Here is an 18,429-nt window from a genome sequence, read left to right as displayed (position 1 = left end):
AACACAAAGCACCTTGCTGTGTCACTTATCTGCTCACAGCAAGGACAAGCTGCATTTTTGAAACAAAATGTTCGGCTGTATACAAAAACAATTACATGGCATTGGTCATGTATGACTTGATGCTTATGATATGATGCATATCGAATGATTTTGTGTCTAGTTCTTTCATGCATAATCAGAATCAGAATCAGATTTATTGGCCAAGTGTGTTGACACACACAAGGAATTTGGTTCCAGCAGTTTGTGACTCATAAAAGTACAGACATAAATAACACTATACTATACAAACTATACAAGAAAACAATGCAGATGATGAGATACAATATAGACAGACATTCATATGCAATCATCGTCTGATTTTCCTGTGCTCCACCTGTAATTAGCATATAACTGTAAATGGCTAATTGGCTGATTACATTGTGCCTGTGCCCCACCTGTAGTTAATATAATATCACAGATGATCAACTGATGGCCACAGGATAGCTCTTCTGTCCTGTCCATTGTAAGTTCTCCATTAGACGGTCCTAACTGTATCTGTCTATTGTTTGAAGGCCATTTGTTACCAGGTATAACATCTGGTCACACAGACATTACCTTTGGGTTACGTTCCAGAAGACAGCTATGCTACACAAACATCCTCAATAAACACATTTCCCCTGAACTTGTTCCAGCTTTGTTTTATGTTTTTTTTTTACGTATTAGAAGCATTCTAGTACATAGGCAAGCCACCCAAAGAAGCCAAATTCCAGGAAAATCTAACAATATGAAGTTAATTTCATTAGATGATTCAACATCATAAACATTGCGGTAATTTCCATCTGTAATACACTATCAAACAATACATAGTTTTATATAAAAGATGCTATTTTTAGAGATCAATAGTTTTAAGCATGTTTTAATGTATGCTGTTTTCAGGCATGCAGAAATGTTAGAAATCATCAGAATGCTTGATTGAAGTGTATTTTATCATAGTATAGTCAAAACTAGGAAAATATGAAACCATTACTTTTTTGGTTTCCTTTTTAAAATGTAAAAGGAAGGCTAAACGCTAGCCGGAAATGAAGTGAAGCGGTTGTAGAGGCTTGTGGGGGAAACAGATAAGCCAGGTTGTATGGAAATGACTGAATTGAGCCAGTTTTTGGACAATTACATAGCATTAAGAAAATGTCAATTCAAATGTTTGTTTTTTTCCCTCTGTCACCACATCTCTTGTCACCTTAGTTTATTGATTTCTAGTTTGAAAGTATGGAGGGAGACCATACCAACTGTATAGTTAGGTCAATGGACAGTAAGGCAAAATAAGCTTCGGATAATGTTGTCATGTTATAACCTCAGTAAACCTGAAATAATAATCAAGCATCTTTGTATAGCCCATTTGCCTAACACTCCATCTCCTGATAAAGAAACTGCAGTGTCTTGTAATAAATGTGCCTATTTCTAAAATGTCCATGCCTGTGTATCTGATTTACATTCCAAATCACACATTAATTCCAAACCCCATTACATTCATTATAGTGCAAAGTTTCCATGTTTAAATTTGTGATCATATTATTATCATTATAATTATTATTATTGTTGTTGTTGTTGTTAATTAGCTATGAATAACGATTCACTATTCACTACGTAATTTACCTGCTGTAAATACTGACTATATTCATTTTGATTATTTACCTGTGAATCAGATATTTGTCAGGTTGTTAAAGTTCATGTCTAAACTTGAGGAGATTATGCAATTATATAAAAGATTTCATTTATAAATAAGGAAGCTCCTGCTGCAAACTGAGCACACTCAGGAAGTACACATTCCTCTTTTTGGTATATGAAACCAACTAAAGCCATTAGTTCCAAGAAAATACAGAAAAATTTAAGAGTACGCAAGTTGGTGATGAAAAGCAAGTGTTTGCTCTCAGTTTGTTGAGGGAGAACCTCTTAAAAAGTTACATCTTCAAACTAATTGTGCTTCCTAGACTCAAATGGTATTCTGTTACATGCCAGTAATGTAAGTCACCAAGGTCTTATTTATAATACTTTTTAATCTTTTTAGGCTGTCGAGTTATCGCAGCAACTGGATAATTTATCTTTGATCAAAGATTGCAAAGAAACATTGCCCCTCCACCAAACACTGATGCCCTGCCGAAAGACAGGCTGAATCCTATTTGACTTCCTGTTCACTACATATGCACTCTAACTAGAGTAGAATAATAGCTTAATATATAAAATATAATAATATAATATAATAACTAGAGCATAATAAAAGAGCCTTGAGAAGATGATAACAGAATTGAAATGGGGTTTCCTTTTAGTCCACCTAGCAAAAGTGTAATTACAAATGGAAGGACTTCTGTGACAGTTTTCCTAATAGCACAAAGCAGAATCAGGCCTGTTTACATTTGTTATTAAATGGCATAGGGACATTAATTTCCATTGGAATGAAAAATGCAAATGTAAGAAATAAGTCCCAATTATATCAAATAATTATCTTTGGGGTAATGCAACAGCAAAAACATAATATTCTAATTAGCGTTTGAATTGAAGTACAGAAAATAGTTTAAATTGCCACTTTAATTCATTTTTAACCTTGGTTTAATACTGAGTCCTATTTTGGATGTTGTACACAAAAGTGTGACTTTCTGATCCATATCAGATCCATAAAGCAAAAAAATCCATAATATCTTCATAACTGATATTTAACAGTAATATACATGTAGAATTAGCAAGTATTTTTAAAGCTATACCTTTAGTGGTTCCTTTTATTTTAATACGTTCATATGTAAATATGTATATTGTTAGAATTTGTTTAAAATGCATTATCTCCCAAAACTCTACCACAACAATAACAACGATCACTATACTGTACTGTACATAATATACTGTACATAGTACCTACAGTGTCTTGCAAAAGTATTCATACCCACTGAACTTTTCCACATTTTGACATGTTATACAACCACAAAGAAAAATTTATTTTATTGCGATTTTATGAAATAGACCGAAAGAAAGTGGCAGATAACTGTGAAGTGGAATAAAAGTTATAAATGGTGTCAAAATTTTTTTTACAAATAAATATCTGAAAAGTGTGGTGTGCATATCTGAAAAGTGTGGTGTAACTAAAATCCAGTGAAACCAACTGTCTTCAGAAGTCAACTAATTAGTAAATAGAGTGCACTTGTGTGTAATTTAATCTCAGTATAAATACAGCTGTTCTGTGAAACCCTCAGAAGTGTGTTAGAGAACATTAGTGAACAAACAGCATCATGAAGACCAAAGAACACACCAGACAGATCAGGGATAAAGTTGTGGAGAAGTTTAAAGCAGAGTTAGGTTATAAATTAATATCCCAAGCCTTGAACATTTCACGGAGCACTAGACAATCCATCATCCAGAAATGGAAAGAGTATGGCACAACTGCGAGCCAACCAAGACATGGCCGTACACCTAAACTGACAGGCCGCGCAAGGAGAGCATTAATCAGAGAAGCAGCCAAGAGGCCCAAGGTAACTCTGGAGAAGCTGCAGAAATACACAGCTCAGGTGGGAGAATCTGTCCACAGGACAACTATTAGTCGTGCACTCCACAAATCTGGTCTTTATGGAAGAGTGGCAAGAAGAAAGCCATTGTTGAAAGAAAGCCATAGGAAATCCCGTTTGCACTTTGCGACAAGCCATGTAGGGGACACAGCAAGCACGTGGAAGAAGGTGCTCTGTTCAGATGAGACCAAAATGTAACTTTTTGACCAAAATTCAAAACGTTTATGTGTGGCAGAAACCTAACACTGCACATCACTCTGAACACACCATCCCCACTGTGAAACATGGTGGTGGCAGCATCATGTTGTGGGAATGCTTTTCTTCAGCAGGGAAAAGGGAAGCTGGCCAGAGTTGATGGGAAGATGGATGGAGCCAAATACAGGGCAATCTTAGATGAAAACCTGTTAAAGTCTGCAAAAAACTTGAGACTGGGGCGGAGGTTCACCTTCCAGCAAGAAAATGACCCTAAAGATACAGCCAGAGCTACAATGGAGTGGTTTAGATCAAAGCGTATTCATGTGTTAGAATGGCCCAGTCAAATTCCAGACCTAAATCCAATTGAGAATCTGTGGCGAGACTTGAAAATCGCTGTTCACAGATGCTCGCCATGCAATCTGACTGAGCTTGAGCTAAGACTTGTAGCTGTAATTGCAGCGAAATGTGGTTCTACAAAGTATTGACTCAGTGGTGCTGAATACAAATGCACACCACACTTTTCAGATATTTATTTGTAAAAAAAATTTATCGTTTTCATTCCACTCACTTCACAATTATGTGCCACTTTGTGTTGGTCTATCACATAAAATCCTAATAAAATACATTTTTGTTTGTGGTGGTAACATGTCAAATTGTGAAAAGGTTCAGTGGGTCTGAATACTTTTGCAAGGCACTGTACTTATTTTCCTTTTCAATATAGTCTTGCGTTCTTTATTAGGTCACATGACCACATATGCAAACTTTAAATTTGTGCATGCGATGAGACACTTTGAAAGTCAACCTAAGTTCAAACGACTGATTCACAATGCTGGTAACGAACATAGTACCGAGCTCAGAAATAAATAAATCTGTATAGAAGAATTTGAACAGGCAAACAATAAAAAATATAAGAAAACTCCGTACATGTACATGTGAACTTCAGATATATTTAACAGCATGTTTGTGGTATACGTGTTGAATAGGGAAGCTTATCCGACCCCACCACAAATTTGCACATAGGACAAATATTATTTCAACAAGTGATTTACAGTCAGTAAGTGTATACAGTAATAAGTGCATGACCTACGCCTACAACTATATTTGATAAAATGGCCAATGAGTAGATGCAGCTCACTCTATGAGAGAACAGGGGAAAAAACTGATTTATGAACAGGTCAGTGTTCAAATGCTTGAGAGAGAGAGAGAGAGAGAGAGAGAGAGAGAGAGAGAGAGAGAGAGAGAGAGAGACATACAGACAGACAGAGAGATGGACATCAGTGCCATCACTGAAGTCAAAAATTCAACAAACCCATATCCAAACCATAGTATTTAAAACTAATATTTCATTCTCCCAAAGCATACACTGTGCTCGGTTAGAAACAGATGTGCACTTACCTCCTTATGGCCTGGCAGTTGTGTCCCTTTGTCTGTTGAGGAGAGGAGACTGCCATTATTGTCTGTGGAAACACAACCAGTCCAATTATGGAAAGCAGTAGAATACAGACATAATCTTCAAATAAATGAGAAAATGCTGAAACACCTAATGATGAACTTAACAATACAAAGCTTTTGGTGAAATTGTCTAAAATTGCTCATTATTCATCAATGTAATGTGAAAATGGTTTCTTTACACGAGATTTGTGGATCATTTTTGATTTTGCCGGATGTCCTTCCTGACGGTCTAGTACAGGGAGTTATTATAAATATCCTGACAGTCCAATATGGAAATTTACACATATTTTATAAACAAAATACTGTCTGTAGTCTGTCTTTGTGTCTCTATTTATGAACAGAGTGACAATCCACTGAAATAAAAAAGAAAGGTTCTCATGCATTGTTTATTCCTGTTGATCTAATTTAATGTGTAATATAAGGGAAAGAGCAAATGGATATCCTATGTCTGATTCAGAGGTCAAAGGTCAAATCTGAATTCCCTGAAGTCTGTGTTACAGCAATACACACAGTGGAAAATAAGAAAATGTAACAGTTTATAGAATACATGAAACACAACTTACTTTAGAAAAATAAATTACAATATTCTTAAAATCAAGCAGTGCTGATTGAGCAGAGATTTTTAAACCTGTCAGCTTTGGATATTTTCTAACAAAGAAAAAGTAAAACTCTGCCTCCTTCTGATATCTCTCCATCACAAGCACGTGAACTATTCGTAGCAAGCTGTACCACTAATGCTGAAAGTACAGAACTGAGAGAACTCTGATGGAATGACAGGACTTCCTGTAGGTTGTGCAGGGTGCTACATACACATATTTGCACAATGCAAACCCCACAATCATAATGAGCAAAGTTCCACACCACACACTCACACAGCAGAGTGGTCTGGGAGAGCAAAGGGAGTCAAACAGTATTGCACAACTGTAACATTTCGAAAAAAATCTATAATTGCTGTGTAGCCATGTATAGATGGCATGACTATATACAGTCAGTTAGAAAACCAACAACAAAAAACAGCATAAGAAGAAAAAAATGCTGAAATAGGACAAAAACATACTGCCTTTTAGTGTCTCAAGCCAAAATATACACCTCATGGTAGAGCTGGGCGATTAAATCACGATTAATTCTGTAAATCTGAATTGTATACACTTTATTGGTAGCACTATACTGATACTGCGTAGGACCTCCCTTTGCTCTCACCATAGCCAGTGTTCTCCTGACCTGACCATCTGCGTGCCTCAAAATAAACTGACATTCATCAGAACACACTATGTGTTTAAAGTCTTCAACAGTCCGGTTTGGGTGAGCTTGTTCCCACTGCAGCCTCAGATTTCTGTTCTTGGCTGAGAGAAGAGGAATCTGACATGATCTTCTGCTGCTGTAGCCCAACTGCCTCAGGGTTTTGTGTTGTGCATTGAGATGCTTGTCTGCTCACCATAATTGTATAGAAATTTTATCTGGATTACTGAGATCACATTTTACCTTCGTCCTGATGGTTGATGTGAAAATAACCTGAAGCTCCTGGCCCATACCTGCCTGATATCAGTGTTTTTGTAAATGTCATTTCTTTAAATATTCTTTATTTAAAAGAACCATTGCTTGCATTATTTGTTTATAGATAATGCTTTTATTATTTTCACATATCAAAATTTTCATCTGAATAAATACATTTTTGTGGAAAGTTATGTAATTTTTTTTAATTCCATAACGTAAGAACAAAAATACAATTACTGATGATGTTGAAATAAAAAATATGTGGACACCTGACATTTACATCCTTATGTGGGCTTCCTCTAAACAGTTGCCATAAATCTGTAAAAAAAAATAAAATAAAATAAAAATAATTGTACTGAATGTCTTTGTACACTGTAGCATTACAAATTCCCTTCATTGGAACTAGGGAGCCTAGTCCAAACTTGTCCCAGCATGACAAGCCCTTGTGCACAGAGCAAGCACCATGAATACAGGTTTGCCATGGTTGGTGTAGAAGAACTCGGGTGTCTTGCACTGATCGCTTACCTCAACCTCACCCAACACCTTTGATACGAATTGGGACCAGGATCTCCCTAAAGCTCTTGTGACTTTATAGCTCTTGTGACCAAAATCTAGTGCAAAGCCTTTGCAGAAGAGTGGAGGCTGGCTATTCAGAAAGCACATATGTGTGTGATACTCAGGTGTCCATATACTTTTGGCCATATAGTGTATGTACTGTGTTTTAGATGTTTAAAAATGTTTTAGATTTCAAATTGCTGGGAGTGTTAATATTGGAGAAGACATAGAGCCATTAATACGTGAAATAATTACACACACCAACACACTGCAAGGGAAACATACAATGTCAAAGTCAAGGCAATTGATGTCCTCATTGCCAGTCGCTTGAGTGGCGTGGGAGTAAATGAGAGAAAGGACTTCACACACAGCCCATTATGTACTGAATGTGATGGTAAAATGTGTCTCACAGTGTGTTGGCACTCATCTCACACTCTTACAGACAGAAAGCAGACACAAATATAGAACAGTGTGGCACACAAGCACACACTTACAATTAACACCAAAGAAGTTAAGAAGAAATTAAGTTCATATGGAAATAAGGACAAGATCAGAAGAACAAAAGACATGCGTAAGATGAGGGACTAAGCAAAGAAGCCATGATTATGAATACTGAGCCCAAAGACCAGGCCTTTGACTTGAAGCAGATATCAGTACACTGTAGGAACAACGCGGTGGGTGGACAGACTGATATCACATAGAGACACACTCCGTCCATACCTGCGAGAAAGGTCTTCCTGTAACCTGTCAACACTGCAAAGCCATCTTAACCAGGATGACACCAAGAAGTCAGTGCACAGAAAAGAAAAGAAAGAAAAGCAAAGACATATTCTGGTTGGTGCTAAAAAGAGAAAACAGCAATATAAACACTGTAAAAGAAGAACATAATACACAAACTGTTAGATAATCTACATCTCTGTAGCTCAATTTAGGGTCCTATTGAAATCCGAATTTGCAATACGAGAGCTCTGGATGATAGCTAGCAGGTTACACCTCTTGTCATGAGTGTTGCTTTCTCTTAGGCCTGGTGATAATATTGGAGGTGATGAGTGCTGTGAAAAGGACACCTGCTATACCTAGTTACAAAATATTATCTTCACCTCACTGTGTGTTAAATGAAAAGCTAATGTAATGAATACAATCAAAAGGGTTTCCAAATGAATTATTAAATTCATTTGGAATGTGCATAGATTTAAATATAAACCAGATCATCCTATACTTTGAGTATTTCATTGAGCAGTTCATGGATTGATGGCATTATGGTATATCATTTTAAAACTCTAAAGCAGTAATGGGAAATGTAGAATAAATTTCATTACTTTCTGTTGACAGTTTAAAGGAGTTCAGTGTCAAGACCCATAAAAGGGAGTACACAAACAATATTCAAATACGCCATGTTCCACAGCTGGGCCTTTCACTGGCTTCCTTTATCTGTACAAATATTTAAATTGTCAACACCTGTTTACAATACAGATGAACATTACTTACCAATCCACCTTCATGTCCAGACCCACCCTGATAACAAAAAACTTCCAAATGCTGTTGTTTTTGATGTTTTCTTCAGAACTAGCAAATATGAGCTAATGACAATGAGTTTTGTTGCTTTTTGATTGGTTCCCAGAGACGCTACAGTAAGCTGAAAAGCAAAATAAAAACTGGCTTTTCTCTAGGGTTTTGGGTGACTATTGAATTTTAGATCCCCATTCATTCCAGCAAAGCAACTAGAAATGATTTTACCCGAGGGGATCAAATGGATCTCCATTTCAAATATAGCCCTTCTAGATTGGTTTGGGTTTGAACTCCACAGTTGAAACCATAGTTCTCCATATTCAGGCCTATATTATAATAGTACACCCATATTCTTGTGAAGCTAAAATCAAGTTCCCATTAGGCCACGTATAAAGAACTGGCTACTTAGCAATCTTCTATAAGCACATTTAGATACAATATGATCATGTGTTACAGAAAAAAATAACTTCTGTGTAAATATGCTTGGAAGATTTAACATGAGATGACCTGGTTTAGACCTGTACTGACTTTGTTCATGTTCCTGTCTTTGTGAAACAATCCCAGCAGGGAGTTGTTCGTAAGTATTTGAAGTGCACTGGTGTGTGTGGTTTTTGGTGCTGTCAGTAAATGAACATTCCGCTAAGTCATAGTGCTATTTTTGGTTTCTGGTCCCGTTTGATTGACACATCGGATCTGCTGCGTTGGGTGCTATTCTACAGGATGTGGCATTTTATTTACAGTGCTGTAATAAGCAGGGGAAACTAAAGCAGACAATATATGCCATCTCCTACAGTAGCTACAGTAAGTATAAAGTGAATATGATTAAAATCATATTTTTCACTAGGTTTATAAACAAATTCTAGCATGCAATCGAAGACATGTCCGAACACATGACAGCATTCTAGAGTCCCCGTCCCTCAGTTATTAACTGTGTGGAGCTTTGCACGTACTTCCTGTATCCGTGAGGGTTAGCTGTGGGTTCCCCTGTTTTTCATCTCACCTTCAAAAAGTATTTCAATAGGTGGAATGTGTAAGACAAAATGTTTACTGAAGATGAATTATATACAACAGGTTTTATTTGCTGTTGTTATTCACAGTACCTTAATAAATCTGGTCTGTTGGCATTCATGCTATAAAAACACATTCAGTTTTGTGTAACCCTTGTGTGTAACCTTTCTACTTTCCAGCTGGCTACTAGAAGGATCACCAAAACTATAAAACAGGAAACTAGATTACAGAGTCTTGTTGCCATAGCAACTCTGGCTCTTTTCCTCTCCTAGTCCCTTATGTGTTTGCAAAGGTTCATGCCCAAGTAAACAAGCCTAGGCCTCATGCTGTTTGCCCTGAATAGTGTATTCTTTTTGTGCTACTTTACTAGGATGATAATATCCGATTTTCAAAATGATTTCATTCAAACTTGAGTAAAACTTGCAAATGTTCATTGATACAAGACCTCATATTAAAAATACTTCTGAGAACTGAAGGATAGTAAAAATGCCATCAGTCCGTTATTACCACTATATTAACAATAGTGGGAAGTGGTAGCTAAGTGGTTAATGTGTTGGACTACTGATCGGAGGGTCGTGAGTTCAAATCCCAGGGCCACCAAGCTGTCATTCCTGGGCCCCTGAGCAAGGCCCTTAACTCTCAATTGCTCAGCTGTATAATTGAAATAAATGTAAGTCGCTCTGGATAACAGTGTCTGCCAAATGCCTAAACTGTCTGACGTCTGCCAAAACTACAAATAAATGTAAATGTAAACAATATTTCATCCATCCAAACAGAGACTTGCAGGGACCATCATGCTGCTTTAATTACCAAAACCGAATTACAATTCATATTACCTTCCTCTTGTCAAATAACTCTATTCTGAAGACTAAACAGATATACACTCTCTCTCACTAATACATAGAAACCAAACACATACACACACTCTAACACGGTCTCTCTCTCTCTCTCTCTCTCTCTCTCTCTCTCTCTCTCACACACACACACGCACACTCACACACAGAGACACACAATAATAGGTTTATGAATGTGAGCACTTCATGGTCTCCACATGGTCTGTCCTGATTAGTGATTTGAGAGATAAACAGAGGCAACGGAAGACACTCTGTCACTCCATTAAACACAAGCACTTCAGGAAGATACTGTACGTGTGCCATTTAAAATGTGCGCATTATCTTCACTGCCTGAATTCTGTTTAAACAAGCCTGGGCTAGTCGTTCTTGTCTGGTCCTGTTTGATTGCTGTCAACGGCACAGCATTTCTTATGTACCTCAGAAATGTAGCTGTCTTCTCTATCATAGTGCTGAGAAATATACCTCTGTTCCTGCTCACTTGCAAGGTATTCATAACTGAAATATGAGTCATAATTGAATATGAACTTGGTTTAATTAAAAAGCATACAGTAAATGTAATATATACATCTTTTTTTTCGATCTTGGATTTTGGCCAAAGTATGACTTGCATTTTACAATTAATATTTAAGATTCCAGATTAAATCACTCCAGCACTGCTGAACAGGATAGAAAAATAATTGAGATTTGGCTGGGGTTTTCCTTCAACTAGCACTTTTCCCAGATGCTGCTTATTTAAAAAACACTAATCAACCTGCCACAGAGCTTCCTGCTGCTGACTCATCTCAGTTCCATGAAGTTCACTAGTGGGTTTAGACACTTATATAATGGATTATACTAGAGCAGGGGTCACCAACGCGGTGCCCGCGTGCACCTGGTCGCCCGCAAGGAGCACTTAAGGCGCCCGCGAGGCAAGTTCTAAAATAGCACTGGTCAAAATATAGCTACGCCTAAAAAAATGTTCTTGCTGTAGTTTTTGAATAAAAAACACTTGCATTAACATAGATTTTAAAATGACGATATTTAATTTAATTTTATTTAATTAAAAAAATTAAAACAAAAATGTGGGGGCACGGTGGCTTAGTGGTTAGCACGTTCGCCTCACACCTCCAGGGTCGGGGTTAGATTCCCGCCTCCACCTTGTGTGTGTGGAGTTTGCATGTTCTCCCCGTGCCTCGGGGGTTTCCTCCGGGTACTCCGGTTTCCTCCCCCGGTCCAAAGACATGCATGGTAGGGTAGGTTGATTGGCATCTCTGGAAAATTGTCCCTAGTGTGTGATTGCGTGAGTGAATGAGTGTGTGTGTGCCCTGTGATGGGTTGGCACTCCGTCCAGGGTGTATCCTGCCTTGATGCCCGATGACGCCTGAGATAGGCACAGGCTCCCCGTGACCCGAGGTAGTTCGGATAAGCGGTAGAAGATGAATGAATGAAAGAAAACAAAAATGTTTTATGTATATAACGAACTCTGGCCTTTTCTGAAGTCAAATGTCAATATTGCGCGCACGTCACGTCCGACTCCTGACACAAGGAAGTGGTGCAGCAACGATGAGGAGTTAGTTGTGATTTACCCCCCAAAAAATGGCAGAAAAGTGACAGAAAACATACCATTTTCACAGTGTTAGGGAGGAAGAGTTCTTTTTACGTCAGTCAAAGAAAATGAAATTTGCATGCCTTTTTGGTTCAACCTATCTCTGTGAATCAGCCTTTTCTAAAATTAACTTTATCAAGAACAAACACGCCTTACTGATGCACATTTACAAGACTCACTCAGACTTGCAGTGTCAAATTATTTACCAGATTACAGTACACTGGTGTGCAGAATGCAGTGCCAGGCTTCCCACTAACAGACATTTACAGACAAAGAAGAGATAACGTGTTCATTGAAAACACCATAACATTAAACTAAAAATGGTGCACAGAAATGTGAACATTTTTTGAAAAAGACTAAATTACTTGTGAATATTCCTTCCATCATTGTTGTATAAATCATTGTTAATAATTGTGGAGAATAATTAACATTGACATGTGAGCAGTCTCTTCACCATATTATTATTATTATTATTATTATTATTATTATTATTATTATTATTATTAAAAAGTGATCTGTGCAATTTTGCTATTGAGGAAGTTTGTATCAAACCGGTAGCCCTTCATACTACTCAGATCCCTTGAAGTAGCCCTCAGTCTTAAAAAGGTTGGTGACCCCTGTACTAGAGAATATAACAATACATTGCTAATAAAAGAATTTTAGTATCACTGTAAGGCAATAAACTATCACAGGATAGCTTTAAGCATAGACAGCAGTCACCTGACACATTGACATAAGAAAAGGTTCAGATTCTGTTTGAAGCCATGGCCTATACTCTGCCAAGGTTGTTAGTTATTTGATTATGTTGAAGGATCTGAAGGGCTAAAAAAATGTATCACTGCATACTGTACAGTGGAAAAGGTATTAGCCATGACTCATGCTGGATGATTTGATAAGGAGATGTTAGACTGCTGTGTTTTGTCAGAAGTCACACCATGGTGAAGTTGTGGACTGAATTACAGTACAGTAGAGAGTCAAAGTAGAAGATCTGAGTCTAAGCTGATACCTGGCACCACCATCCTCAAACAATTCTCTTTAAACTTACACACTCACTGAATCTGGCCAAAAAATATGAAGAAAAAATACACAGTGTGGTGGGATTTTGGGAGAGTTGTATTATAAAAAATTAATCCATGATGACGTGGTGTGATGCGGCCTGAGGTGAAGCAGAGTTACCCAAAGTGGTTTATTTTCCTACAACAACAGATTTATTCCTCTTTTACTCTAAGTATTTGCAATTTTTATATTAATTTTAATGCTATAAGACAAGTCAGTTATCACTTAGATTATCACTAGACATCTTTTCTCTCTCTTGAAGTTACAAACACCTGTTAACTGATTTTAACTGTTTAAAAATAGAACTGAAACTGGAGACTCCTTCCATACATTATGCATAAAAGAGTCCTTACAGAAAGCTTTACCATATCAGCAAGTATGATTTTTTTTAATTTAGACGTTTATTATACATATATTACACAAGGACCATTCAAGCCTCTGTTAATGAGCTGTCTTATGAAATGAGATCTTATTAGCACAAATGCATTAATCTAAATCTTGTTTAACTTAGATTAATCAGATTTAATAACTGAATTCACTATAATATAAATAAAATATATCATATACTGTATAATCTATTCCAGAGTTTTAAGCTTCATACTCCGTGTACTTTCAGTACAAACTAAGATCCTAGGTTTCAAGTCGCTTTTAATTTCAATGTCAAAACATTTTCGAGTTTATTTCGGGTCACATTCCCAAGGAAATCAAAATATTCCTTTACAATATATAAGTTAACAATATCATCACAGTCAGATTGCTCAGAATGGAGCATGACCTCAGCTTCATGATCTGTCTCTGGTGATTCAGTCTTGGTTCCCTTTAGGGTTCAAATCATTTGATCAAGTTGATTCTGAATCTCTTGTTGTACAGCAGTATAAATACAGCAGTGATATGACACCAAGTCAAGTCAAGTCAAGAATGATAACATTTACAAATTGTCTTAACAAAAGTGACGTTTCTGTGAAACTCCTCTAACCATGTCCAGCACAATCAGGATATAAATACACTAGGATACAATATTTATTTAGAACTAATAAAGAAACCTCTTTATGTTATTTGGTTACTTTATTTAGTGAATCCAAATGACTCAACCTTCCCTATATAAAATCCACTATATATGTATGTACTGTATGGACTATGCTACATAAATGATAGTGCACCATCCATAGTGCACCACGTCTTCTTTAAACACGCCTTCCATGTTATTTAACATCTACAACAAATATACTGCTGAGTAAATAAACACGTAAAATGATTGAATAATCTGATCCAGAACTAAACTAGTAAATCCAGCTAGTCAAAGGCTTCATCACAAATCACTACCACATCCCTGTATATAATCACTTTATTGGATAGGAAATAATTGCTTCCACGCCCTATGTAGTGCACTAGGTTTCGATTAGAGAGTCGTTTTTGGGAGTAGGAACAAAAAAAACCGTGGGAAACCGCTCCTATGGTTTAACCTAACAAACCACCAAGGCTGTTTTAGTGGAGAAACTATATAAAGCACTATATAAACTGTATATTGGAGATTGGTGTATATAATACGTTGTTAGATTGTACATATATAGATATATACATACATACATGTTAACCACCAATGCTGGCCTTTCTTTCTATAACCTAAAACACCGAATCACCTTTCCTGAAGTTACATCAGCTGTGTAAACATGGAAATGTACTGAATTAAACTGATTTCAGTATCTAGTTCACATTCAGTAGCTACATTTGTTACCTTCCACATGAGCGTCCGCTTTGTTTGTCATCTCTACAAGAGTGGCATCTTTCGTCTTTCCCGTTATCCGTTTCATCTTCACCAAAAGAAAGCACTTTCGTCTCTTTTCCAGCTGTTAAATCTCCGACAAATTCATTTCAAGTTCACAAAAGCCCACTTTTCATGAAGGAAATCCTCACTACAGCTCCAACGGTTCATACATCCGATTCCTAAAATCAGCGACAGGAGGCGAAGGTTCGATCTAAAATTGCTTCATAGTCTCTTCCCAAGTGAACTACAGTCTACATATGTATACACTGCCCTACTGAATATACTACGTAGGGCACTAGAAAGGAGCCATTGGGTATTCAGTACACGGAGTGCCGAAATGGGCGTGGTTTTAAAGCGTCAATTTGTTTTGGCGAAAATGTCTGGAATTTTTATTTATTTATATCATTTATTTTACTCTCATCATTTCCAGGAAATGTTTAGAGATGATGTGTCTTACCTATTGACTCACGTTAACCCAGCTATTATCATACATAGACAGTAAATTATGGATTAGACATTTTGAAAAGAGTAATAAAGAGTAATAAAGAAAAAAGAGAGTCAATATACATTAGGTTTTGGTATTCACAAAAGTTCTATGTTTAATTAATATATATGTATAATTTTTGAAGCTATGAAGAAAAAGAGTGTTTTTCCTTGCTCATTAGGGATAGGGATATATATATATATATATATATATATATATATATATATATATATATATATATATATATATATATATATATATATAGTATTTAACATTTTAAGTTAATATTTTTAAAATTAATTTTAAACTTTAATTGCATATATTAATGTATTTATTTTTATCCTTATTTTTCTTCTTCTTCTTCTTCTTCTTCTTCTTCTTCTTCTTATTATTATTATTATTATTATTATTATTATTATTATTATTATTATATATTTCTTTTTTCTCTCTCTCTCTTCTGTTTCCATACTTCTGTAATGCTGCTTTAAGACAATGGGAATCGTTAAAAGTGCTATACAAATAAATTGAATTGAACTGAATTGAACTGAATATATCCTAGTAATTGTTGTGCTGGGTCCATGCACTCTCACACTTGTAGATTATGTATGTACATTACTGATGTATTCCTATTTAATACTCGTATTGTCTATATTGTCTCACATCATCTGTATTGTCTTGTATAGTCTGTTTTGTATTGTATAGTCCAAGCTAAATGTATAGTATAGTGTTATGGGACTTCTAAATAATCTCTGTGGAAAATGAATATTTCTGTGTTATAAGATAAATTATTTTTTTTCCTTTTTAGGAATTTATTTGCATGACATTTTGCTTATATGTGCAATTCTTTATCAGTGTGATTGTGCCTTTCATAATAATGGAGTTGATGTTAAAAAAATATCTTTGTGTTTCATTGTTTTTCTTGTATAAGCAAGCAAGCCAGCTGAAATAATATACAGCGTGAATTCATTTAAATTGCAAAATGTTATTACAATACACTTTTATCTTTGCTAAAGTTCAACCATGTTGAGGTCTGGACTGCATTATGTCTTCAACATAAACTTAAAGATTGTTTTAACTGTTTATAATTCAAGATCATAAGTACAAATAAGTCTAACCTAGTTGTTACCTAGTTGTAACTCATAATAAAAAAGCTGAGATATACTGTATTATTGTGTTTGTTTGTCTCCCCCTGCTGGTTAGACAAAGAAAAACGCCTATTAAAAAGTGCACTTTTGAAGTGATGTGGAATTTAGAAGGTGGAGTAGCACTTCTGTTTGCCAACAATTACACTACCAGTTAATTGTAATATTAATTGGAAACTGTGTGAAAACCATCCTGGGTGAAACTCCTTTGTAAAGCTGATGGAGAAGATACCAAAGTGTCCACAGCTTCATGTTAACAATAGTTGATCCTCAATAAATTGTGAGATTGGCCTAACACTTCTCCTGATTTTTTGCTATTTTAAAATTGGTTAAGATTGTTCCGTGAAGCTAAGATAGAGTGTGTTCCTGAGCATTTTAATGTAAATGATTAGCAACTATTTTCTTATATCATGAAAACCAAAAACTTGTCAGGGTCAGGCCAATCCAGGGCCTATTACTGGTGTGACCGAGAATGCACCATAAAAGGGCACTATATACACACACATTTACATTTACATTTAAGGCCTTAGGTAGACAACCTTATACTGTCTCTTTTGAAAGTCTCGTTTCAAGTAATAAATTTTTACTGGTTTATCAGGTTTGAAGTCTTTTATCAATTTATACATCCTTACTGGTTTATCAGGTTTACTCTTTTGGGAGAAAATACAGAAATTCTATTTTTTCATCTAATTTACACTTAAACAGCCAACATATGCAGTCTGATCAAACTGTAAAGCCAACAAAGCTGCCAAAAATAAAACAGTGACAGCTTACAGAAAACTGTTGACTGAAGACAGGCCTGCGACCAAAGGTGAGAACAAAGGTCCATCATTTTGAAAACACTTTTTCAAAGAAAGACCACACAAATTCCATTTGTAGCTGCTTTCAATCATATATATATACAGTGGTGTGAATAATATTTTTTCACACCACTGTATGTATATACATACAGTGGTGTGAAAAAATATTATTCACACCACTGTATATATATACATACAGTGGTGTGAAAAAAATGTTTGCTCCCTTCCTGATTTTTTATTTTTTTGCACGTTTGCCACACTTTAATGTTTCAGATCATTAAACAAATTTAAGATAACACAAGTAAACACAACATGCAGTCCAAAAAAAATCCAAAACCACATGGCTGTGTATGAAAAAGTGTTTGCCCCTAAACATAATAACTGCAATCAAGCTTTTGCGAGAACCTGTAATGAGTCTGTTACAGCGCTGTAGAGGAATTTTGGTCCATTCATCTTTGCAGAATTGTTGTAATTCAGCCCATTGGAGGGTTTTCAAGTTTTTTTAAGGTCATGCCACAAGATCTCAATAGGATTCAGGTCAGGACTTTGACTAGGCCCCTCCAAAGTCTTCATTCTGTTTTACTTCAACCATTCAGAGGTGGACTTGCTGGTGTGTTTTGGAAACACTTTTTCACACACAGCCATGTAGGCTTGGATTTTGTTTTCCCTTAATAATAAAAACCCTCATTTAAAAACTGCATGTTGTGTTTACTTGTGTTATCTTTGACTAATATTTAAATTTGTTTGATGATCTGAAACAAAGACAAAAGTGAAGTGTAACAAACATGCAAAAAAAAATAAAAAATCTGGAAGGGGGCCAACACTTGTTCACACCACTGTATGTACATATATATATATAATTAACCGTCAAATATGATTCTGAGTATATTTATCTCTAAAGACTCAGAAATCAAATATTTATTGTGGTTGTGTCTCCCCCTGCTGGAGTAACTGATACTCACTTATAACAATAAGCAGACGTATTAATGATCTGAACACTAGG

General features: G+C 35.9%; 1 protein-coding gene across 2 annotated transcripts in view; it reads right to left on the bottom strand.

The window, feature by feature from the left end:
• Nucleotides 1-15,232, bottom strand: part of ano5b (anoctamin 5b) — a 28,920-nt gene extending 13,688 nt beyond the window's left edge. The window contains exons 1-3 of one of the 2 annotated variants that reach the window (XM_060859168.1): nt 14,971-15,232; nt 7,944-7,988; nt 5,118-5,179 (exon numbers count right to left, since the gene is read on the bottom strand). In XM_060859168.1, coding sequence (XP_060715151.1) covers nt 5,118-5,179; nt 7,944-7,988; nt 14,971-15,046 — 183 coding nt within the window. In that variant the 5' untranslated portion in view covers nt 15,047-15,232. The remainder of the gene's footprint in view (nt 1-5,117; nt 5,180-7,943; nt 7,989-14,970) is intronic. The other variant, XM_060859169.1, reaches the window with a different exon arrangement.
• Nucleotides 15,233-18,429: the final 3,197 nt, after the last annotated feature.

This window comes from Tachysurus vachellii, chromosome 23 (genome assembly GCF_030014155.1).
Source record: "Tachysurus vachellii isolate PV-2020 chromosome 23, HZAU_Pvac_v1, whole genome shotgun sequence".
Lineage (NCBI taxonomy): Eukaryota > Metazoa > Chordata > Actinopteri > Siluriformes > Bagridae > Tachysurus > Tachysurus vachellii.
The sequence above is the reverse complement of the archived record's forward strand: the minus strand, read 5'-3'. Positions and strand labels throughout refer to the sequence as shown.